Source organism: Notamacropus eugenii, chromosome 1 (assembly GCF_028372415.1).
Source record: "Notamacropus eugenii isolate mMacEug1 chromosome 1, mMacEug1.pri_v2, whole genome shotgun sequence".
NCBI lineage: Eukaryota > Metazoa > Chordata > Mammalia > Diprotodontia > Macropodidae > Notamacropus > Notamacropus eugenii.
Genome location: NC_092872.1, coordinates 570,491,638 through 570,517,865, shown reverse-complemented (window position 1 = coordinate 570,517,865; position 26,228 = coordinate 570,491,638). Strand labels below are relative to the sequence as shown.

General features: G+C 35.3%; 1 protein-coding gene across 1 annotated transcript in view; it reads left to right on the top strand.

Moving 5' to 3' along the window:
• The window catches only part of CSMD1 (CUB and Sushi multiple domains 1), a 2,598,423-nt gene that overhangs the window by 1,944,106 nt on the left and 628,089 nt on the right, over positions 1-26,228 (top strand). Inside the window, exon 13 of the mRNA XM_072634370.1 lies at positions 22,105-22,287. Coding sequence (XP_072490471.1) covers positions 22,105-22,287 — 183 coding nt within the window. The remainder of the gene's footprint in view (positions 1-22,104; positions 22,288-26,228) is intronic.

The window sequence follows — 26,228 nt, the reverse complement described above, 5'->3', positions numbered from 1 at the left end:
CTTTGAATGATCTCAGCCTATGGTTTATTTAACTTCAGTAGCTCCCTAAACAATCCCATAGACATTGTTCATCATACTTTACATATTGTTTTATAAAGTCTACTTAAGTTTCCATCTCAAGCAGTGGAAGAATGATTTCTGTCACTGTAATATAATGAAATCCAGGCCTAAGGAGAGATCTGTGTTAACAAAGGAAAATGTTAGGTCTTTTAGTTGCACATCCAGTGCCCTTAGCTTGATCCTCCATTGAATATGGCTTTATTTCACTATAAAGTTGCTTCCAACTTCTCTGCTGTCTTAGTTTGCTTCTTTCTGAGGACATTCTCCAGCTATGTGATTTACCAGGACAGCCGAAACAGATGCTAATTTCACACTTTGACAGCAATTGATTTGACACGAAGACTCCTCCACCTGTTACAGAGCTCACATGTCCTCCAGAACAGTTTTTCAGTACTGGTTTCTTGTTTCATTAGAAAATTTGAAGAAAAACAGCTCATTATTAACCACACTTTATCTTTTCATTTCCATGGATTTTGAGAATGTTACAATTTAAAGAGCTAATGAAATTAACAGACGCATAATACAAATTCTTTTCTTTTCTGGTTAAAATTATCTCCCCACCCCAAACCAAAATACATTAATTGTTTTAAAATCTACTGTAGGTCCTATTCGTATAACTCGCTGTGTCTCAGAGGTACCCATAGTACACATAGGTTATGTCATCAGGGCATTTGCTCTGATTATTTTTACTGAACTAGAAAGGCTTTTAGTATTGGCTCTCTGACAGTCTGTATGTCTTTTGGGTGAACACTAGGCTATTGAAATTCAAGAGCTCATCAATCACCAGGCTGGCTGCAGGGCAATTAATTTTTCCACCAGAGCAATTTTCAAAGACCATATACTGAGGCATAGAGAGACTATCATCTCCATTAATAGAGGAACTGTTGTCACTGAGGAACACACACACACACGCGCGCGCGCGCACACACACACACACACACACACACACACACACACACACACACACACACACACACACCCCTCTCCTTGAGGTATCACAGTAAGTTAGGCAACAATTATTGGTAGACCTGCATAATAGATGTTTTCACATTGAGATACTTTTGGTATCTTTTCATTAAGCACAATTGATAGACACCTTGTGATGTACAATTCCACCATTTTGCAAATGAGCAAATTAAAACCAAGGGAAGGGAAGTGATTTGGACAAGGTCATACAACTGGTAAGTAACCTAGCCAAGATATAAACCAGAGCTTCTGATGTGAAGTCCAACATTATTTCTTCTCTTTATACTATTATGCTATGAGATACCTTGTCTTCCCTGAATTTTATTAAATTTTTTATTGTATGGATATTTTGTAAGATTTTCTCAAACCTTATAAGTATATCATTGTTATTATTACTAATAGTATTAATTTTAACCTGTGGCCCAGAAACACAGTCATACTACTGGATTCAGTATTGAGGCTTCTCAAAAATTAACAAATCCCCACCCAGGCTTCAGATCCTAGAAACATCTGAAATTGGTTCATTCTAACTTTCTTTTAGATATCTTTTGTTTTCTTGCAAACATTCACTTACTCTAAACTTTTAGGAGTAGAAAATATTTATTGAAAGATATATAAAGAACCAAAAAAAAACAAATGAATTTAAATATGAGTCTGTCAAGCAAGTTAATAGCTGTAGCCTGACTTTTGAAGTGTCTTTTCTTTCTTATTCCACCCCTCTATGAATTTAATCACAATCTCTGCTGTGTTTGTCCTTTGTTCTCTAAGAGGATCGTGGCATCAAGATGATGACATGACTTGCAGTTGAATTTGGTTTGAGTAGAGGACTGTGCAAGGTCACCAACCTCACTTTCTTCTCCTGAGCCATCTGGGTCCAGTGACCTGCTATTCATCAGGAAGGCTGGAGACCTCCCAGGATGCAACATGAGACCCTGGCCCTTTTAGGCTAAGGTCTTGTAGCATTCTCAGTTGAGTGAGATACACCCATTCAATGAATAGCCTTCTTTAAGTAGTTGCTCAAGGGATGGCCTCTTTAATTAAAAAAAAAAAATCAAACTGGGAGGAAAAGACCCTCAGGGTTCCTGGGTAAAAGAGAAACAATTACTCTTTAGTATTTAAATTCACTCTGTGCTAGGCGAGTGGGGACTTGTTGTCCTAGAGTTCCAGAATGAATTGGGTTTAAGGTTTGATCTTTGATCAAGAAATGTAGACAGTAAACCCAAAGGAAAAAAAGGCAGCTTTTGGCCATGAAGTTCCTCTTACCCAGGGTAGAACACCAGAGGAGAGGAATGGAGAGGAGAGGGGAGGAGAAGAGAGGAGAGGAGCTGCTACCCACTCATAGGTTGCCTTCGTCTTGCTTTCTCCATTATGACATGACTTGTAGTTGACTTTGATTTGAGTGGAGGGCTATGCAAGGTCACCAACCTCACTTTCTTCTCCTCCACAGTCTCTGCAAAATGATAATTATAGGTGCTCAGCCTTCTAATTGAGAGACTTTCAATCTCTTCCCTCTCATCAGTCTGTCTATCACACAGATGCTGAAATAATCTCTTCTAAACATAAGCTTGATCATGCTATTCTCCTGCTCAAGATATCTTAGTGACTCGCTAGTTGGGGGGATGTATGTGTATGTATGAAGAGATATACATATGCAATCATACATAAATTCCTCATCTTGGCATTTGAAAGCCCTTTATAATCTGTCTCCAGACTATCTCTCTAGGTTTTTTGCATAGTGTCTTCCTACACAAACTACAGTCCAGCCTAATTGGTTTTGGCATCTTCTACCTCTAAACTGTTTGGACAGGCTCTCCCCTGTGTCTTTAATGTACCTCTTCCTCAAGTCTCCTTTAGGATTTCGAGTTTTCCAATAAGGCTGAGATCATATGGTATCATTTATTGACAGGTTTTGTTAGTGCTTCCTATACCTCTTTAAATTGTAATGTATGTACTTCTCTGCTTTCATGTCATGTTCTTCTAGCAGAGCAGCTACTTCCCTTGATATTTCCTTAAATCATGCTTATTTACCAGTTGACGAGGACCTTAGACCCTCACCATTATTAAAAAAATTTTAGAACTGTCAGTGATCTTATTCTAACTTAGGTTTCCAGAAGTGATCATAACCTAAGAGAAAGAACTTATGAAACATGTGGTGCTCAAACGTTGAAGAAATGAGAGATAATATAGAGAATAACATTTTTAATTAATGTTCTTAATGTCTTTTTAAAAAATTATTCTTTCTGGGTACAATGTTATCTAATTTTCACTCAGACTTAGTCTCTTAAAATAAGCATGTCTGTGAATATTCAAATTTCAGTTAAAACAATGCCAGAATATAACTCTAATATATTTGATTGGACCAAAAATATGACTGAACTGTCTTCTTCTAGCCGTTTTATAAGCTTGAGAATTTAAATTGCATTCCTATGTGCTGTTTCTATAATTCATCCTTCATAACTCTGCTCAGTATTTCCTTTTTCTCACTCAATTACTCTGATGCAAAAAGCCCTGAACTAGATATCATGAGATTTGGCTTCTAGTCCCTGCCTTTCAGCCCCCATCCCCACTCCTATAGTCCTACCTATGACAAAGAATGACACAACCAACCTGATAGGAGATCCTGGACCAATATATCACTCATCATTCTTCTGCCCATCCCCAGAGCTGTCTCAAAGCTGTGATACCTCTCTTCCTGGATGAAATATGGCAAGAGAGCCTGGGAGAGATGCTCTTTCCAAAAGACTATTTGTATAAACAAGATATACTCAGAATAGATTTATAGTGATTCTTTAGGACCTTCAGGAGCATAGTTACCTGTTTGATATTGAAATCCTTTATAACCTGGCCCTTTCTTACATTTTGAGTCTTCTTATTCTTGACTCCTCTCCAAGTACTCTACAATATAATTAAACTGCTCTACTTCTTTTCCTTCCACATGACACTCCATGTCCCCTCTTTAATAATATTACCAAACAATATTCTTGAGGATTTCAGAGGCCTAAGAAGGATCAGTGAACTGCTAAATGGTTGTTTAGATGTTTCTTGACTCCTTGGGTCCCACACTTGGGTTGTGATATTCCTATTGAATTGGATATACATTTATATCCCTATCTATAGTTTTGTACTATCCATCTATTTATAGATAAATAGATAAAAGTAGATACAGCTATACATATGGACAGTTACATTATAACTATGGATATGGAAGTAGATCTATTCATTTATGGCCTCTGGTAATTTAGAATGATCTAATGAATCATTTCACCACTCATTGAAATATTCTTATAGTTTCTTGCCTCTCTGAGGCGAAAAGACTTGGCTGGTCCATACTATGCCAAATATGGCCCAATGCCAGAGCTCTTTAACTTAGTTGTTGTATTCCTCCCACAAATTCATTCAGAGAACTAAATGTAATCTTTCAGGCTGCAAAATCAAGGCATTATATGAGCAGGTAAAAATTATGGATCTTTATCTCTTGCTTTAGTAAATAGGGGATCAAACTCCTCACATCCCAATCAATTTTTATGTCTGATCCCTCTCTTGGTCATAGTTGAGGCTGTCACAGTAAGTGCCATGAGCTTCAGTCTCTGTCATTTTGATTTCTGGTGGTCTATTTCTGTGTAGAGTTAAAAATGAAATCCTGAATTCCTGCAGTGCTTATAAATTATTTGATAACTCCTAAGTTGAGCTTGAAAAATGAGGCTCTCCTTGTCTTTAAGTGACAAGAAAAAGATGAGTAGCTGTAACAATTCACTTCTGTGGTAACATGTACCATTTATTACTAGAATCTGATATTTTCCAGTGGACATTAAGGACATAAAGCAGAAGGGAAAAAAAAGAAAACATGCTATTTCTGAATCATTTCAGCTGTTGCACACACCTTAAAGTTGGTTATTTTTGTTTTTAGTCAAACAAGTCACATCTGTGTGAGAAGCAAATGTAATATTTTACTTGAACAAAAGAATTTCCCTGGAACACCATAATTAACTCTGATTATACATAATTGTAACAATCATAGGCCATACTCTTAGCAATTTTCTATTTTCCAGGGCTATGCTATTGATCTGTATAGAAAATAGAATATTCACTAGAGGCTCTACTTCCCTTTACTTCCTATAAATTGCTCTGATTATACTATGTCCATATGGTTTTTAAAATAAAGCAGAAAGCACATAAGCCTAGCCAACTCCACAGGATTCTCCTTAGTAAGAGAATTCTCTGTCATTATCACTGAGGGAAAGGATTGGTCAGTTGCCATTGGCACTCCAAAATCCTAAAAGAACAATCCAGATTCTAAAGGATGATGAAAGGGAATAGATGGTTTTGAGGGGTTTAAAGTCAAAGTCCCCTAAAATGATCATGAATAATCTGAGTCAGAGAAGGTGTTGACAATTTTTTAATGGACACTGCCTTTACTAATTTTTCCTTCACTCCCAAAGAAGAAACATTAGATTATTAGTACATTTTCATTTAATGACTACCCGCAACACTAATGCTTTTGTATTTCTAGGACACATTCTTTCTACATATTATTTTATGCTTTTTTTTCTCTTCAATATCCCATTTTAAGAATAAGTCAATATAGATGATGAACAGTAAAGTGACAAATGAGAAGAGAGAAGAAAAACAGAAATATGTTAAATACAAATGTTTCTATGAGATAAGTTAAAGCCTGGGAAGAGGTTAAATAACTCAGAAATGGAAAAAAGGCTGTGTGCCATTTTTGGATAAGAAGATTTGCTTTAATTTACTTTAATTCTCTCACACTCTAAGATGCTTTTTGTAAAGTTTTCCAACTTCAGCGTCCTTAGTGAACAACATTAAAGATCAGTTATGTACATTCTTGTATATATTCATTTTTGGATATGAGCTTTTACATGCACTTTTACTGTTGAGAAATCGTATGGATGGACTCACTTATGTGAATTTTTAAAATTTTAATTAGTTTCTCTGTTTCTGATAAACAAAATGAAAACTGGGTCAAGTACCCTAATAGAGTCTTAGAAGAACAAACCAGCTGTGCACAAGTATAAGACTTACATTTTTATTGTACTATTTTTATTGCTATAGACAGATCAAATAATTTCAAGAAAAAAAAGGAACTTCTTTAAAACTGAATGAACTTTACCTTGAGCACTTCATTCTTTAGCGCCAGTGGAAGACTGAATGATTCACCTTATGAAATCTTCATACATGGTGAAGTCATGTCTCTTGTATTCAAGGAGGGAAAGATGCAAGCATTTACTAAATAGAGTGCCTGCTTTCAACTGTTATCTCACTTGATTCTCACAACAACCATGGGAGGTAGGCACTATTTACTTTCCCTCAAAACCACATTTAAAAGCAAGTCAAAACAGACACTGTACAGTAAAGTACCTGAGAAACTGAAGCAACACAAAGATTAAGTGACTTACGTAGGGTCACATAATTCATATCCAAAGTCATATTTGAACTCAGATTTTCCTATCTCTAGACCCAGTGCTCTACATGCTGTAGCACTTATCTTTTTCAAGCAAAGGAGGTTGCATTATAACCAGAATAGATTTGGTGTAGCAGAGAATTGATGAAAAAGTGGAACAATTCCTAATTGTTTTACATTGGTGAATAATCCCAGGAGAAGAGGAGAGATTATTGCAGGAATAATCCTAAATTGAGTTTTAGATATTATTACTTATATTTGCCTTCAGGATGGATTTTTGTATTTGTATTTATCGAATATTCACTTGGGGCTACTTCTCTAACTTAGTTTGTACACATGGGTTATTATATTTTACAATGAAAAAAAATTAACCGAAAACAATAGTAAATACCCACTGACCATAACTCTTCAACCCGAGAACCCTCAAAGTACTGGATGGGGGAGGAGAAGGGGTTCCTACTCACCAGGGATATGTAGGTTTGAGGGTTGGCCAAAAAATCAACTCATTGAACTGTGAGCATGTCTGACATTTTAGGAATTTAGTCATTTAATGTTCTTGAGCATTTACTTGAACAAAATATTAACTATCCGTACAATGTGTAGTTAATAAAAGAAAAAAAAAGAAAGAATTAGCCTTCTTTCCTCTAGCAGTTTAAATTTATTTGAAAAAAGAGAACAGATTAACACTTGAAACTTAGAAAAGAAGCCATACTGTGGAGATACTACTAACTAACCTTGGAAATATCAGCTAATCATTCTGCAAGCCTACATATACCTTTCCTCTAATCTAGTTCATTTATGAGAATTATGATAAAAACCATCAACCTGGACAGAATTTCTTTTGTCTGACCACATTAGCACTATGTTGATTTACTTATTGTTTCCCTAACAAGAGAGAATTGAGAATTTTTCATCAAGTATCCATTTCTGGTGATCTGGAAGGTGGTTTCTAGTGGAGTGACACAGGGTACTGCCAAGATTCAACATAATATTTTATCATTGAATGGAAGATGGTATAGACAGCCTGCTTGTCAGACATCATAAAACAAAAGCAGAGTTTTTGATTGTTAAATACAAACCTTATATGGTGATTGATGGACATTGAATGTTAGAACAGATAGTTTATTTCTTCCTTCCATGTTTTTTTCCCTTCATATTGCATAGCACAATAGAAATTTGGAATATCAGCTTTAGAAAGAAATATAGAATACTATATTGCAAGCTGAAAGTAATCCAATCCAACCCTGTCAATTTACAGATGAGGAAACTGAGGCCTAGAGGGAAAATGGCTTACTAAACATCATATAAGTAACAGACCTAATGTCTAAATCGAGGTCCCCAACTTGAAACCTAGAATCCTTTCTCCTACATAAGATTTCCTCTCATTTCTATTTTAAACCTTTTAATTAACAAATAAAGAAACTGTAAAAGACAGAAAAAGTAATTGGCCAGGGTCATACAAGTCTGGGTTGGGGAGGGAACATCTGTGTGCTGGTAAATGTTTAACAACCAACTTTAAAAATCATAATAATATGCCTCAGACACTTTTGAGTTTAATTTGCATTCTTAAAATTTTCTCCATCACTTTCTTAAGTCTAAATGCTCAACAAACAATAAATCAAGGAATGATTGGTAGGTAGCATATGCCAATTTCTGTTGGGTAAATGTTCGCACTGAAAATTTACTAATTTGCAATTGACAGCTAGTTTAAGATAGCTCCAGCATAGCCTTGGATCAGATACTCCATGCTATATTTCTTTTTTTCAAATATTTCATAATAGATTATAATGAATGGATGAATGAAACACTTATTGTTTCTTATGTGTATAGAAAAAGAAAGTAAGGCAATCCCTGTTCTTAGGGAGCTCACATTCTAAAGTGTTACCTAGCACATATTTAATTGCAAGTTGGTTAGAAAATTCACATGGTCCTTATGGTGGAGCAGTAAGCAGATGTTGTTGCTTCATTGTAACATCATTTCCATAGGTAAAATGATATCCATTTCTAATGCAAGGTTCAGTGGCAATTGCTTTGTTTTCTGAGTCTTCAGCAACTGTGTCTGTAGCACCTTCATAAGCAGTTGCCACATGGCTTCTCCTCAGGCACTTTTTCCTAGGAAGATGGTGGAGGGCACTGAGATGAAATCATTCTAATTCCCAAGGCTCTTGGGCTCAGAATTCTGGTCTGTCCTCATTAATATGTGAGGGGAGAGAGTGATGAAGGTGGTAGTGGTACTTGTAATTTTATTTGTTTGGCGTATACTTCTTTTCTTTCCCTCATGGTATCTTGGTGCTTCAGCTAGGCTGATTTGCCTGTCCTGCGTGTGGCAATTGATTGGCAGTTAGTGGAGATGGTCTACCTCATTCACAGATACAACCCATCGTAAAATCCTCTCTGGTTATTTTGCAAGGCAGATGCTCGAAGTTTATAGAATATATTTTGAAAAGAGCTTGAAATATTACTTTGAAGTTTTATAAATTTAAAAGTAATCTGTAGAAAATTTTAAGGGAGGAATATCTGGGCTATCTCTGTGCAAAAAATGAATTGAAGCTTTTTGAAAGGGTTCATTGCTGTGATGGTTTGTGAGCATCAGAAATGATGATGAAGATAATTTTTACTTGTATTTTGGTTTTTAATCTAAAGCTTTAAATGCAAAAGCACATACAGAAGTAAAAAAAATCAGATAATGCTCTCCTTGAAAGGACTGGGAAGAACATAGGTTGCTAATAAAATGGTAATGAATATATACACATATACAGATACATATACACATACATATATACATATATATGTATAAATATACTTGATATACATATGTGTGTATATATGTATATGTGTGTTTATACATATATACATGTATGTAGTATATGTGTATATACGTATATACATGTATATATACATATACTTTAGAAATGAACTTCCATTTTCAGAGTTTTACTACTTTCTTGAATATCTCTTTTTTTTATGCATAACCAAGTGACTAAAATAAGTTCCAGGAATAAATCACATTTTAAATCAATTGATTTTTCTTTCTCAAAGAGTCATCTTATATGTATCCAACAAGTAAAAATAATGGAGCAAATTTCCAAATCTTATATTCACCTTGGCTAACAAGATCAAATGAAAAGAATTGTTTTTGACTACCCTACATAGCATCATTGAATGATACATATTTTAGAGTTAGAAGGAATCTTAGGGATCATTTATGTATACACATCTATACAGTATATAGAGTACTGGGCTTAGTCAGGAAGACCCGAGTTCAAATCCTGAACATGTAATCTTTGTCTAATTGTGGACAAGTTACAATTTCTCTTGCCTTTAGTTTCTTTAACTGAAAAACAGAAACAATAACAGCAACTCCTCACAAATTTTTTTGTGAGGATTAAATGAGATAAAATTTGTAAAAACAGTGTCTGAAAAAACAGCAACAAAATATTTCTCTGTAAATGCTTACTTTCTTTCCTTTCACCATATTTATTAAATTATTTTGCTGCCAACTGATTTGAACAGCGAAGTAAAACTTCCTATATGGAAACTCCTTCTACTGGTGTGAATGGGCAACTCACCTGTAACTTATAATATTAGAAATTTGCCTGGGATCCTGCAGGGATAAGTGAGTACTTTCAGGATCACACAACTGATATTTGTCATTGGCAAGACTTAAACTTAGGTATTCTCAACTTCATGTAATAGATATATTATACATATTATTATTATATTATATATCTATTGGGCCCATACCCACAGTCATTTTATACTGTTCACACTTTCCAGAATTTATGCTTCCTTAGCATAGTTTTCTAGAATCCAAGGTCAACTCTATTCCATTTTGATGTAAGAAAAGGATGCTTTAGTATAGTACAAGCACAAAGACAAGTTATTTAGATAAAGATGTTTTTCTTAACTGTTTTTCTTTGTTACAAGAATGAGTTCTATTGAAGAGTGGTTATTAGGAACTTATAGTGATTTTTAAAACATCAATAAAAGTGTTTATAAATGAAATTTATGTTGCATTAATTGATTTTGGTTCCAAGGAAGGCTTGGGACCATTAAAGCACTCTACAATTGCCCAAATGTAATTCATTTCTCTCTCTTGTTTCTGTTTAATTTTAAACTTATTCCATTGACTCATTGGTATCTAACTAAGCTATATATCCAAATGGACATTTTTTTCCATCCACTTAAATATCAAAACATGGATCATAGACATTTCATCCAGTTAGATTTCTAGTGTGGAGAGTTAGATCATGTGCTTCTGGGTGATTTTATAATTCATTTAGGTAGCTGGGTTAATGTATATATTTTTCCTTATATTAAAAGAATGTTTTTAGAAAAATTGTGCCTCCCTCAAATATTTTACCACATTAGTGATATATACAACAGTAAAAATGAGACATTTTAGTGAAAAAAATAATAAATTGAAAGCATTCAATCATAAGCTTGCATGGAATCAGATTCTTTAGAATATTAAATTAGAACATCACCAGTATTTTCCTTGTTAATTATTAAATTTGTGATGTTCGTTGACTAAGAAAATATAGATATTAGTTGGACTAGAGTCTTCTTGATTCAGCATGTATAGAATGTTGAAAAATAGTATTATTCTTTTAAGAAAGCAGTAAAAGGCAATAGCACTCAGTCCTCATCAATCTTAAGTCGATGCTTCAGCAAATCAACACTTTTTATGTGCAAAATGCACTTTCTGCAAACTGAATGTCTGATTACAATGTGCATGTTACAATTTCTCAAATAGCTTTTTCAAATACAATTTTATTTCTCTTGTTGATGTGTTTTATTTACTTTACTAATGTCTCATTCTATTTAAAACCTAGATGTTTCTACCACAACATAAAAGAAATTAGAATGCTCTGTGAACTACAAAACTTTTAAAAAAGTATATATATAGCCTATAGCTTCAACTATATATTTTTAGCTTTAACGAAAATGAAAGCTTTCAGGACACAAATAAATCACTTTCAACCTGACCATCTGTTTTTCAAAGCTGGTTGAGGTTCATAAAACATCAGAAAGCTGATGCACATTGGCAATAAAGGGAATCGTATAGAAAGAGCATTTCATTTAAAAAAAAACATTTTGGAGAGGCTTGCTAATTATACTTCTTCAAGTTTCTTCTTTGAACCTCAGTTTTCTCAACTATAATATGGGGATAACGCTGTAAGAAATCTTAATTAACACAAGATTGGTATGAGAAACAAGTGAGATGGTGGCTGTTTAGTGGGTGTGTTATACTGTATGGCCTATAGCAGGGGTGGGGAACCTGAGGCCTCGAGGCCACATGTGGCCATCTAGACCTTCAAGTGCCACCCTTTGACTGAATTCAAACTTCACATAAAGAATTGGCAGTGTTCACAAAAAATTGTGAAGTTTGAATTCAATCAAAGGGTGGCACTTGAGGGTCTAGAACGCCACACAAGTCCTCAAGGCCTCTTTAGTTATGAGTTACTATTAATATAAATCATATTTGTTTGAAAAAAATAAAGACGTCTTTAAAACCATTTTAGAAGAGGATACTATCGGTGCTTTTCTTCCATTCGTTACTATAATCTATTAATGATAATTTTTTTCTAAAGCTAATAGATAAATAAAGTTTTTAATAGTCAGTTATGATGACTAGGACTGACTAACTGGAATTAGCAAGGAAGGTTTCTCCCCCTGTACTTGACTGTACATATCTTCATAATTTAAAGAATCAACGAAGTTTCAGGGACAGAAATCAAGTTTACCAAAATGTCAAAATTGGTCAAGAGGTGGAATTTGCCAATCAGCTGATGTTCATTAGCTTTTCAATTTGGGGAAACTTGTAGTATTTATCCTGTAAAAGAGAAATGTTAGTAATAGTCTAGGGATGCCACAGTAGCAACTTTTAAGGGCTTTCTGTAGGAGCAACCTTGAATATATTATTGTTGAAAACCTAAATGCAGTGCATAGAAGTTATGGAGAGGAAGACAGGTTCAATGTAAGAAAACATTTTGTAAGAATTGGAGTTCTTCAAGGGGAGGCTAGATGACCATTTGTGTAATACATACCTTTACAACTTGTAAACTTCTTTTAGCTGCAGATAGGTTAGACTAGAGACAGATTGAAGATGGTTGTTTGCGACAGGTCACATGACAAACAGGAGAGTGCACAGTGGCAACCCTACATTTTGCATAAGCTCTTGAAATCCTTTGACAGGCCACAAGCAGCTGAACTGTATATTGTTCAGGCCTGGTATAATGTATTGGAGATTTCTGTTCAAGTGCTGCTTGGACAAGATGGTCTCTGAGGTCCCTTCCTGCTCTGAGATTCTATAATAGCACACATAGCATAGCTTATGTAGTCCTTGATCCAGTTAGCTTCATTGGCTGTAGAAGGATGATAATGAGACTAAAGCTGTGGGTTCAGTTCCCAAACATGCCATTCAAATCCATACAGTGGAAAAATCTTGCTTGGGTAACTACAAACTACATTAGTAATTCTTCTAGCATTTCACAAATGAATGCCATTATACTTAGAAATGAAAGCCTAGGTTTGCTCAGCACAACTACTTGTGGGAAAACTGCAGAAAACAGTCTGCTGATTCAGTGGTATGATGTGATCTCTGGGTACCCTGTTATTCAAGGGTATGTTTATTCAATGTATGTTTACATAGGAAGCATATTATGTCCTCTTAAAAGGAAAACCTAGCCATACAATTTGGAGATCTTAAAAAATGTGGGCCATGATTTCTTCTATAAAGATACTCTCCAACATAGATCCTAAACCCTTTATATATGGGTAGATGGCTTTGCAAAGTACTTGTAACTGATTCATCACCCAGGAGAATAGAATAAGACATACATTTTCATATCTGGCTCATGATTTCATTTGACTATGCTTATTTGGAGAGGGAAGTAGTGAGGGGATGGTCATAATGAGATGGGGGGAAGGGAAGGAGAAGAAAGGGAGAACAAAACAGAGAATGGAAGAGGGAGAAGAAAAAGAAAGAAAAGAACATTATAGCAAAAAGAATAAATGTAAACCAAAGGAATTTCACAAGGGTACACACAAGTATGGCAGTATTGAAATATCATCTTATTAAGTTTAACATATACTATTAAAAAACACAAGATTTATGTAATAGTAATGCATTGTCTCATATGCAGAAGCAAATTTCAGTTTTTAAAATCTCTACCCTCTGATCATGCTGATGGTGAGTCTGTCTGAAATTAGTCATGTTGGTTCTTGGATGACAGGCATATAGTCAAATCACCTAGTCCATATATTCTTGAAGATCTTCCAGAACTTGTGATTCATTGTCATAGGCTTTGATTCAATTCAATTCAATAAAAATGTATTAAGTTCTTACTATGTACTAGACACTGTGCCAAGTGCTGGGGATACAAATAAAAAGAAAAAAACAGTCCCTTCCCACAAAGTGCTAACGATCTAGAAGGAGAAGACAGGACACAAAAGAAAGCTGAAAAACACGTTAGGTGGGGAGTAAGGAGACACCACCATTGGGTGAAGTTCAAACCAAGCAAAGCTCTAGATGGAAAGTGGAGAGATAGAGAATCCAGATCTAATTCTCTATAAAAGAACATTTTGGAAGAGGTTTAGTTTTCCTCCCTCCAGTCTTCCAAAGATTAGAAGAGCTGGGAGAGTGAGAAGATATGAAGTATCCAAACTGGAATCAACAGCTTGATGATAAGACATCAGGTGATAAGCTTTTCCTGGGTGGAGTATTGTATGTACTTGCCTCCATGCTACAATGGGTTATCAGAACAAGATTTAGTGGTAGATTATTTCTGTGTTCATTTATTTCCAATGGATGAAACAATTCACAATTCTTCAACTCTGTTATCATGCTTTCAGAAGTTTAAGACTGCTACAGCATTTAACTATTTTAGAGAATTGGAGAATTTATGCATTTTAAAACATGTACATCATATTATCTCTTGGGATGGAAGTGGTGAAGAAATGCTTAAAATAAATACAATTTCCCTTTGTTTCAAGTTCTAATTCCCAGTACAATTCAACAGAACTACTTTGATTCAATAGTGCTTTAAGAAGGTGATTGTAATTATGGTCTCCTGAGTATTATAATACATTTAGAATTATTTGCATGTTATTTTTCATGTTGGTTGTTTACATTGTAAGTGGAGCTGTGAATGGCTTACTAACATTTTCAGTATTTTTGATGAAAGTACATATGCAATTATACATTAAAGAGACCACGTATGCTACTGAATTATGAAAGTGCTTATTAGTCTCTATTCTATGACCTAAATCTCTCCAATACACTGTTTTCCATAAAGCAAATATCAAGTCCATCCTGAATGCAAATTCAAAGGAGCTTAGTTATTAAAGTCTTGCTTCAAAGGCTTTAGACTGCCAGGTTAGTCCCAGAAACAGACCTGGTGAACAGAATTCCAGTAATATTTTAGGGACTTTCAACTTAAGACTGCATAAAAGGCTACTGTGGGTAAAGGCGGCATGGACTAATGGCTTGATGACTACACTCTGAGTCAGAAAGATCTGAGTTCAAATGCTACCATCTGTACTTAAAGGCTGCATGACCATGGGCATTCCATTTACCTCTCTGAATTTCAGTTTTCTGTTAAGGAAAATGGAAACAGTATCTGCAGTACCAACTTCATAGGGCTATTTTGAAACTCAAATAAGACTACACATATAAAGTGCTTTGCAGACATTGAAAATGCTATAGATATATCTTATTGCTCCCCAAAGGAGAGGTTTTCTCTTTATGTGTCTTAAATTTGTTTTCCCCTCTAAAGTATAAAAAGGACCTGAATATTAAATGGCCCAAAAATGAGGAAACATACGTTTTCCCCCATGAGAGAAAAAGTAACAGCTATTTAAAACTACACACCCTGAGTTTTATGGATGTTGTAAGATACAATTTTGGAAGAATTCAGAAGCTTTGACTAGACAGTTAACCTAGCATGAGAGTATATAGCCTGTGGGAAGCTTGTATATTCACCTCGTAATGTATGTTGTCAGAAAACAGGTGATGCCGTAGGACTACACTGACCTTGTATATGATTGAACGAGCATTAACATGCCTGCTCTAAACCAACATGAGGCAGTTGACAGGTTTTCTGTCCCCCACGTTTGAAAAAGAGCAGTAGTTACACAAATCCAGGTTACCTGTCAAACAATAATGATTGTTTATATTTACGCAGGAATTGGGAACACTGCAAACAGCTTTCCAGCATTGCTTCAAAATTAAACAATTGAGACATTTCTGGATTCACTTACTTTTGCAAATATAAATATTTAAAAATTCTCAAATATTCCTAATATTTTAATAATTTAACTCAACATTTATTAACTATCTAAAATGTTCAGGTCAATGTACTATGTGACCCTTAGTTTCCTCTTTTGTAAAATGAGCTTGAGAAGGAAATGGCCAATCACTCGGGTACTTTTGCCGAGAGAAACCCAAATGGGGTGACAAACAGTCAGGCACCACTGAAACATCTCAACAAAAACAAATATTAGATAGATATATAGGTGTGCAGTCTTCCCTGTTAGAATCTAAACTCTTTGCAAGTCGAGCTTAATTCTTTGTGCTTCTATCGCCAGGAGCTAGCATACAGTAGGTGCATATTATATGCTTGTTGACTGATGCATTAAATGGAAGTTTGTCATGTAGAAGAGGAATTAGACTCGTATGACTAGCCCCACAGAGTAGACCTAGCAGCAGTGAGGGGAGGTTGCAGAGCTCTATATTTAGGTTCTATATAAGAAAACACCCCATTAACAATCAGAACCATCCAGAACTGGGAGGGGGGTATGCTTCAAGAAATAGTCCATTTCCTCTCCCTTCCTAGAGGTCTCAAAACAAAACTTAGTTGACGACTTGTAAGGGATGTCCCAGACAAAGATTCTGAGTCATAGGAGCAGAACCAGGAGAGATTTGTACACAGCAACAACCATAGTGTGTGCGGGATTTTTCTGATAGACTTAGTCCTTCATATCAAAGCAAGGATCTAAAAACTTCCCAATGGACTTTTGAGGCAAAACACCTTCCACATCCAGAGAAAGAACTATGGAACTGGATTGCAGAATAAAGCAGACCATTTGCTATTGTATTATGTTTTGTGGTTTCTCCCATTCATTTTAGTTCTTCTATTCAACATATCTAAGGCAAAAATGTATTTAATATAAGATTGGTATGCCATCTCTGGGAGGGACTGGGGAGGGAGTGGGGAAAGAAAGGGAGGGTGGAGAAAAAAATTTAAGATATATGGAAGTGATTTCAAAACAATGAAAACAAATAAAATAATTAAAAAATATATAAAAAAAGATTCTAGGTCATTTGCCTAATTTGCACCTTAATTAAAAGCAGTGAATAGTTTTAGTGTAAATGTGCAGGGAGGATATAAAGATATCTATAAGATAGGCAGGTTGGGCAGGATTGGATGAGTGGTGATTGGAATAGCTGGAGGGGATGTTCACATTTAGGATCCATTTGTATATAGGAAATATAGTATAATTGAGAGCTTGCTTCTTCTGTAACAGAGAAGATACTCCCAAGTGATGTAGTGGCTCTCAAATGGTTCTGACAGTTGGTGTTGCTTCCAATGTAGTTTAGTGACATTTGAACATCAAAAAAGGTCCAATAGCAAACATGAAAGATTATTATAAATAACAATATGGATTAATGTTTGAGTTCCTGATTTCTAAAGTGACAAAAGAGGCAACATGATGATTTAATTGAAAGAAAGTTGGTACTAGGCCTATATGCCAAAGAGATCAAAGAAAGATGTACATATATACAAATATTTATAGTAGCTCTTTTGAATTTTAGGGCTGGGAGTGGGGAGTATTAGTTCTGTTGACCTTGTTTCCAGTCCCTTAGTTTTGTAACCTAGGAGTTATGCTTGACTTCTCACTGTCTCCCAACCATGTGCCTCAGAGTTTTTATCGGGAACTCATGAGTTCTTATAGTAATTTTGTTTTCAGGTAAGGTAAAACTGCTCCTTCCCTTTCTCCCAGCCGCTCCTCCATGATCCTGAGAGAAATAACCTAGTTACTTTACATACATCTAGGCAGGTAAAACATTTTTCTGTATTCTAGGAAAATCACAATTTGTCATTTCTTAAAAATTTCTGAGCAAAAGAAAATACATATAGAAATAGCACATGTGCCATCAAATTAGAAAGAATATATGAATTTCAAGAGGCAGAGGTGAGGGAAAAGTATATTCCAGGATGGAGGCAACTTATACAAAGGAAATCAGGTAAGAGATGTACAGTTTGATGGAAGAGTTCAAAGACTACTTTGGCTAGAATGAAGAATTGGCAAAGGAGTATAATATGAAATAATAATAGCTAGAATTTATACAATGCTTAAAGTTTGCAAAGAACTTTAAAAGTAATATATTATTTTTACCCCAGCTACCCTGAGAGATGGGTATTATTGCTCTCTTTCTTTTACACATGAGAAAACTTTGGCAGACAGAGGTTAAGTGACTTGCTCAGTTGCACACTTCTAAGTATCTGAGACCAGATTTGAATCAGGTTGTCCTTTCTCCAAGTCTAGTCCTTACTCAGTAGTAAGGAAAATATCCACTGTAGCATCTAGCTAACTCTTTATATAAATGTCTTGAAAAGTCCAAAATGTTATGGATTTAAATCTAACCTTTGCCCTTTATAAATCATTTGAAAATCATTTTTCCTCTCTGACCCTCAATTTGCTTACTTGTAAATGATAATGCAGGTGTGGCTAGGCAGCATAGTGGATAGGGTAACAGGTCTGGAGTCAGAAAGACTCATCTTCCTGAATTCAAATGTGGCTTCAGAAACTTACAACTGTGTGACCCTAATCACTTGACCCTATTTGCCTCACTTTCCTCATCTGTAAAATGAGCGGGAGAAGAAAATAGCAAACTACTCTGATATCTTTGCCAAGTAAACCTAAAATCGGATCATGAAGAGTTAGACATGAATGAAAAATACTACTGAATGACCAAATTTTAATACTCATACCTACTTCACAAATATGTTGTGAGATATTAACAAAATAGTATGTAAAACACTTTACAAACTTCGGAATATAAATAAATATAATAAATATAAATAGATATAATATCCACTTTGTGTAATAACAGTAATTGTTGTACACTAAGTTGTCAATAGCAACGTTAACTTGATCATGACCCTGATGTCTACAAGATTATGGATTGTAAACTCATGAAAAAAATAGATGTCAATCAAGAAACATCCTTTGAAGGTATCTATGCATAGGAATGTCACTGCAAAATTCAGTAATGCAGAAGGCTCCTCATTTAGACAAAGGAATAGTTTTAGAAAGGGAACACATAGAGAAATCTGACCTTAGCCTAACAAAAGGGGATGAGTCTTTTTCTCTACCCTTTGGCTCATTATAACCCTCCACTGGAGTAAAATCCCAGGGAAAATATTTTAATCGAAACTAAGCACGGGGTCGTGAATAGAGTCTTCCTAAAATGAATTAATAGGGTCTCATAAAAATGTTACTACATATGCAAAGTAGGAGATATCCTGTTTAGAGCAGCTATTTATTTTCTCCACAAAAGAAATGCTTAAAACATACAATATTTATAATCATATATAATACAATTAGGTTTCAGCATAATATAGATTTTCTAGTCAAAACTAGATCTTTTCTATTCTCTCTCCTCCCTCCTGGACAGGAAAAAGATAAATCCTTTCCCAGTCATTTCTATCTCCTCCCTGAGAGTGATGATCTAAGGCATAATTTTTTACTCAACTATAATCCTACTCCCCTTTGGTCTTGGATAATTATTTAGCCATATTTAGTTACAACAGCTAGTTTGTTTTTAAACTACAGACAACATGATAGCTCTCAAGTTTACCTGGTCCCCTTTTCTGCTGCTTTATGGAGTTTATATCAATAGTCAATAAATATTATTAGGTACCTACCATGTTTTGGGCACTATTCTAAGCACTTCAGATAATAAAAGAGATAAAAGAGATACCCTGCCTCCAGGAGCTTAGAAACTAATGGACTATAACACGATATCTGATAAACCATTAGTAATATAATAAAAATAGCAATATAAAAGGTATATAAGTTTATGTAAAATACACTTTTGGTTTTGAGCAGACGGTATGATATGATAGTATTTTTCTTTACTCAGTGCCTGGCATATAATAAATGCATGTTGACTTGACCTAAGAGTCAACAGTCACTTATAAAGTGCTTATTACATGTCAAATACTGCGCTAGACCCTAGGCACAAAAATACAAGTAGTTGTAAAGACAGTTCTTACCTTCAATGAACTCAAATGCTAATTGGGGGATGATAACATAAAAAAAAAAAAAAAAGAAGTTGACAAATAGGAAGAATGGTGGAGAGAAGAGTATACACTTTGAGGACATGATAGAGAAATTTCAGACTGCCTGGAGAAAATGAGACATGTATGGATTAAGTGCCCTCCTTAAATAGATGTTCCAGGGGGAGCCATCCATTCAGCAGGAGAGGTATTTCCAATGTGACTGGCAGAGGGAGGGGAAGTAGGGGAAAAAACAGACCTGGCATAGGAACTTCCTTCAATCCTTGAAGAGATGGATGGAACAAGTAAGTAGCTTCAGCTGGTCTTCTGATCTAAGCTGCCTAGCCAGTAGCTTTCCTTGATCTTTTTTCATCTCAGTTTGTCCTTTACAAATGGTATATTCAATACTTCATGAACTCTTAGGTCTGACTCAAGTCTACCTTGCACTTCAAAAATTGTGATAGTCCCAAATAATTCTCAGGACTAAGAGGGAACGCCTTTCCCTCTGATCTACACATCTCAGGATGCCAGTCAGTTCTCAACCCCTATTATACATGCATTAACAAATATTTAAGATGTGAAATATTATTCCTATTATTTTCTCCTGGAAGTAAAGAAGATTGGAGGCTTGTAGGATTGCTCAACAGATGTATCTCTTTTGATTAACTCTTCACTGTCTGAACAGACATTAAAATGACATACCTAGAGTATCTAATATACATGGCTCATTTTCCTGGTAGGGCTTATCTTCTTTTCCATGTCATTGCCTCCATCAAAAGCAGAAACATATATCTCAGGAGTGTTGTCTGGTAACCTGTGCTTAAGGAAGGAGGCATAAATCAAAAAGGGAGCTAAGGTCTTGAGATCCTCTGGCTCACCTATAAAGCATGTGTATTCATTGTAATTTACAAGTCACCACCATAGTTGCTATTAGGAAGGGAGAGGAGAGAAAAATATCCTCTTTTTTGTACCACCATCAGAAAGTCCAAGGAAGATCTGTCAGAATTCCAAGCAAAAAGAGAGGAAGAATAGGAACAGAAGTTGTTTCTCTCTTTAAAAAGAGTGGTCTTTTTTGCTTCTGTGTCTCTAGTCATCTCTAACATTACCTCAATGTTAATTTTTTGGGGGGAGGGATTTGACCAGGAACCTCTGATCATGTATGTTCTTAGTCAAAGAGTCCAAGGCTGAAGCCTTGAACATGGAGAAATGCCCCAGCCAACAGATCAGATTGAATGGAATTACCAGCAGATTATCCCTTTGTTATCCTCCATCGCATTTATTATAGCTAGGTATCATTTTCACCCATATTTAAAAGTTTCTCTTTGTTATTTGCTCCTCAAAATCATTAGTAACTTCCTGTTGCCCCTAGGAAAGCATACAAAATCCTCTACTACCTGGCTCTCAACTATTTGAATTAACTTTAGTTTATTCCCCTAAATTCATTTCATGTTTTTGCCAAAATCCTACTAGTAACTCTCCAAAATTAGCTGAACATATACTATTTCTTTGCTTTTGCAGGGACTATACCTCATGTCATGAATGTACTTCCCCATCATCTTGGTATCCCTAGTATCTTTCAAGGTTAATTTCTGATATTGCTTTGTATAAGAAGATACCTCAGATCCTCCTCTCTTTTAATAGACTTTCTCTCCTCAAAGTGTCTTTTGTCTGTTTACCTATGTGTATGTAATATTTCTCTCCCACCCTCAACCCAACCCCCACTAGAATATACGGTTATGACAGTCATGTTTGGTTATTTTTTTTTGTTCTTGTATCACCAGCACCAAGTACAGTGTCTGAGATGCAATAAATATTTTAAAATGTTTGTTGAACTGAATTTATTTATAATCGCATTTTAATGAGTGGAATTTTGCTTCTCTATTATATTTTGATCTGAAGAAAATAAATATATTCACTTTGTTTTTGAGTTTTAACATTAATCACAGAGTGGATAAGCTTCTTTGTGTGTGGCTTGTGATCTCTAAAACACATGTGTAAAAATATTTACATTTTAGTATTAGCAAAATGAATATGCATGCAAAAATATGCTAAATGTGAATAAATTTATCAATTTTAACTTGCTTTGGAATTTGGAATATAGCTATTCATAACCCCTTTTTAAAGAACAAACAAAACAAATTGTGTAATAACTTTTTCCCTTAAGTTTTAAATTGTGCTTAATTTTCTCTCTGCCTAGCTTAATTGAAGATGTTAGCTTCCTAATGAATTGCATATTCTTTAAGAACTTCTTACATAAATGCATTTTCAAGTACTAAAGTTGAATCAATTTCCTACTCTCAAAAGTATCATGCTAAGAAATATTCAGAGACTGCAGATACTTCATCTTATTTTTGTACATCTTGTTTTCAGAAATTGATAAAGGAGGATGTGGTGATCCTGGAATTCCATCTTATGGGAAAAGAACTGGCAACAGTTTCCTTCATGGAGATACTCTTACTTTTGAATGTCAGGCAGCTTTTGAATTGGTGGGAGAGAGAGTTATCACATGTCAACAGAATAACCAGTGGTCTGGCAACAAACCCAGCTGTGTTTGTAAGTATTGGTCTTTGAAACTGACTTTGCTCATTCTCTTTAACTTCCTTTACGCAGGTTTCATCTCCACCCTGCTGCCTCCTTCCCCGCTACTACCAAGAAAGTATCATTACAGGAGTTGCGTGTGTTCGTCTTTTGTTGCCGCTTAGCTACATGACCTTGGACAAGACTTTTAACCTTAACATGCTTCTGTTTCTCTGTATAGAAAGTGAGGTTTCTGCACTACATGACCTCTGACATTCTTTCTAGCTCCAAATCTACGATTTCTTTTAAAATTGATTTTCTGATTTCTATCCCTAGTTAAAACAAAATGCTAGTTTTAATGTAAATATATACTGAATAAAGAGTACATTATGGTCCTGCTCCAAACAGAAAATATTCCAGCTTGTCAGTCAGTATGTGATAGACAGACAATTAGAGCTTAGAGTCAGAAAAACTGGGGTTCAAATCTGGCTCTTGCTAGTTTTTGCTCATGCTCTAATCCTTGCTAACATGGGTGTATCACTTAACTTATCAATGACCCTTCAAAACTCTCTAAGACTTTTAAGTTACGAAAGAGGTTCCACACTGCCAAGGCCCTTCACTGATAAAATCACAGTTTTTGATTTTTGGAGTGTTATAGTAATAACTATTAAATGATTCTGATCATGTGAATACCAGCCACAGCCATTTTGAGGATGTCTTTAAAATGTATAGCTCAATGCTGTTCAACTTTGAGATCTCTAATAGTGAATGATTGGTAAGATGAGTTTAAATAATAAATTAATGTTCAAGGAAAAAACTGATTTTTGCTACGAAAAAATAGGTAGCATGATATAATAGAAAGATCACTGGATTTGGAAACAGACAGACTGGGTTTGGTTCGTTGCTACCTGTGTTAATGATACCTAGCATTTGTTTAGTGTTTTAAGGTTTGCAAAGCACTTTGCAATCATTTTATCCTGACAATAACTCTAGGAGGTAAGTGTTAGGAACAGTCGAGGAAACTGAGGCAGACCCAGGTGAAGTGACTTGCCTAAGGTCAAACAACCTTTAAATATTTGAGGCTAGATTTGAACCCAGGCTTCTATGCCTCCAGATCTAGCCTTTCCATAGCTGCTTCACTTATGTGACCTTAGTCTAGTCATTTTCACCTTCCATATTTCAATTTCCTTCTTTTGGAGGAGTTTGGTGGCATCGTGATATAGTGGCAGGCCTGAAATCAAGAAGACCTAAATTCAAATCTGGCCTCAGACACTAGCTGTATGACTCTGGTCAAGTCACTCAACCCTGATTGCCTCAGTTTCCTCATCTGTATAATTAACTGGAAAAGGAAATGGCAAAACACTCTAGTACATGTGCCAAGAAAAACCCAAATGGGGTCAAGAAGTACAGAATCTCCAAGGTGGGTTTTAACCTGTTTTGTGTCATGAACTTCTTTGATAACCAGGTGAGGCCTATGAGTCCCTTCTCAGAAAAAAAACAAAATGTTTTAAATACATGAAATGAAATACATGGATGCATAGTATTCCAAAGAAAATCAATTATACTGAAATACAGTTATAAAAACATATATTCTAATTTTTAATATACATTTTATTTATTTTTCAGTTTTCAACATTCACTTTCATAAGAAGTAGAATTCAAAATTTTCTTCCCACCCCCACCCCAGGACAGGATGCACTCTATCCACCCTTTCTTGCCATCTACCCTCTCTTCTATTACTATCCCCTTCTTCATCCCCCTTCACTCTATTTTCCTGTAGGACAAAATAGATTTCTGTACCCCATTGCCTATACATATTATTTACCAGTTGCAAGCAAAAGCAATTTTTAACATTCATTGAAGCTTTGAGTTCCATATTCTCTTCCCTCCTCCCTCTCCACCCACCCTCATTGAGAAAGAAAGCAATCCAATATAGGTCACACATTTGTAGCCATGCAAAGCCCTTCCATGATAGTTATGTTGTGAAAGACTAACCACATTTCCCTCTGTCCTATGCTGCCCTTCATTTATTCCACTCTCTCCTCTGACTGTCCTCCCACAATAGTGTTTGCTTGTGGTTATCCCTTTCTCCAATCTGCTGTCCCTTCTATTATTTTCCCTCTCCTATCCCTTTCCCTGCTGCCTTCCTGCAGGATAAAATACATTTCCATATCCAATTGAGTGTGTGTTATTCCCTTCTTAAATCAAATCCCATGAGAGTAAGACTCATTTATTCCCTTTCATCTCCCCCCTCTTCCCATCCATTGTGAAAGCTCTCTCTTGCCTCTTTTACGTGAGATAATTTGCTGCATTCTACCGCTCCCTTTCTCTTACTCCTAGTACATTCCACTCAACAGTAGATTTTATTTTTTTAGATATTTAGATATTTTGCCTTCATATTCAGGTCACCCTCTGCCCTCTGTCTATGTATGTATGTATGTATGTATGTATGTATGTATGTATGTGTATATACATACACTCTTGTACATATACATACTTACATAATATACACATACATACCCATACACACCTACATCTGTCTATCTATCTATCAATATATCTATTTATGTATTCCCTCTAACTACCCTAATACTGAAAAAGGTCTCATGAGTTACAAATATCATTTTCCATGTAGGAATGTAAACAGTTCAATTTTAATAAGTCCCTTATGGCTTCTCTTTACAGTTTACCTTTGCATGTTTCTCTTGGGTCTTGTATTTGAAAATCAAATTTTCTATTCAGCTCTGATCTTTTCAACAAGAATGCTTGGAAGTCCCCTATTTCATTGAAATTCTATTTTTTTTTTCCTGAAGTAGTATACTCAGTTTTGCTGGGTAGGGAATTCTTGATTTTAATCCTATCTCCTTTGATCTCTGGAATATCATATTTCAAGACTTTAAATTCATTAATGTAGAAGCTGTTAGATATTGTGTTATCCTGATTATATTTCCACAATACTTGAATTGTTTCTTTCTGGTTGTTTGTAATATTTTCTCCTTGACCTGGGAATTTGGAACTTGGCTGCAATATTCCTAGGAATTTTCCTTTTAGAGGCTCTTTTAGGAGATAATTAGTAATTTCTTTCCATTTCCATTTTACCTTTGATTCTAGAATATCATCATAGTTTTCCTTGATAATTTCTTGGAAAATGATGTCTAGGCTCTTTTTTGATGTTGGTTTTCAGGTAAACCAATAATTTTTAAATTCTCTCTCCTGCAACTATTTTCTAAGTCAGTTGTTTGTCCAAAGAGATATTTCACATTGTCTTCTAGTTTTTCATTCTTTTGGTCTTGTTTTATAATTTCTTGGTTTCCCGTAAAGTCATTAGCTTCCATCTTCTCCATTCTAATTTTTAAAGAACTATTTTCTTCAGTGAGCTTTAGGACCTCCTTCTCCATTTGCCCAAATCTGCCTTTTAAGGCATTCTTCTCTTCGTTGCCTTTTTGGACCTCTCTTGCCATGTGGATTACCTTATTTTTAAAAGTGTCATTTTCTTCAGTATTTTTGGGCATCTCCTTTAGCAAACTGTTGACTCATTTTTCGTGATCTTCTTATGTCCCTCTCATTTCTCTTCCCATTTACCTCCAGCTCTCTTACTTGACCTTCAAAATCCTTTTTGAGCTCTTTCATGGCCTGAGACCACTGTATAGTCTTTCGGAGGCTTTGGATGTAGAAGCCTTGACCTTGCTATCTTCCTCTGGTTGCATACTTTGGTCTTCCTCTGATTATATGATTTGTTCTTCCTCATCTTAAAAGATGGAAGAAAATATCAATGGAAGAAAATTTTTATGAAGAATGTAGCCTTCTATAGTCTATAATCTTATTTTTCCCCCTTTGGGGAATTTTCTCAGCCAATTATTTGACCTTTGAATCCTTTGTCAAGACCAAGGTATAGTACCCCAGGTTTCAGAGGTTTTGTACAGCTGTTCTCTGAGATATCTCTAGAGACCTGTAAGTTCTCAGTGTCTCCTAAATGC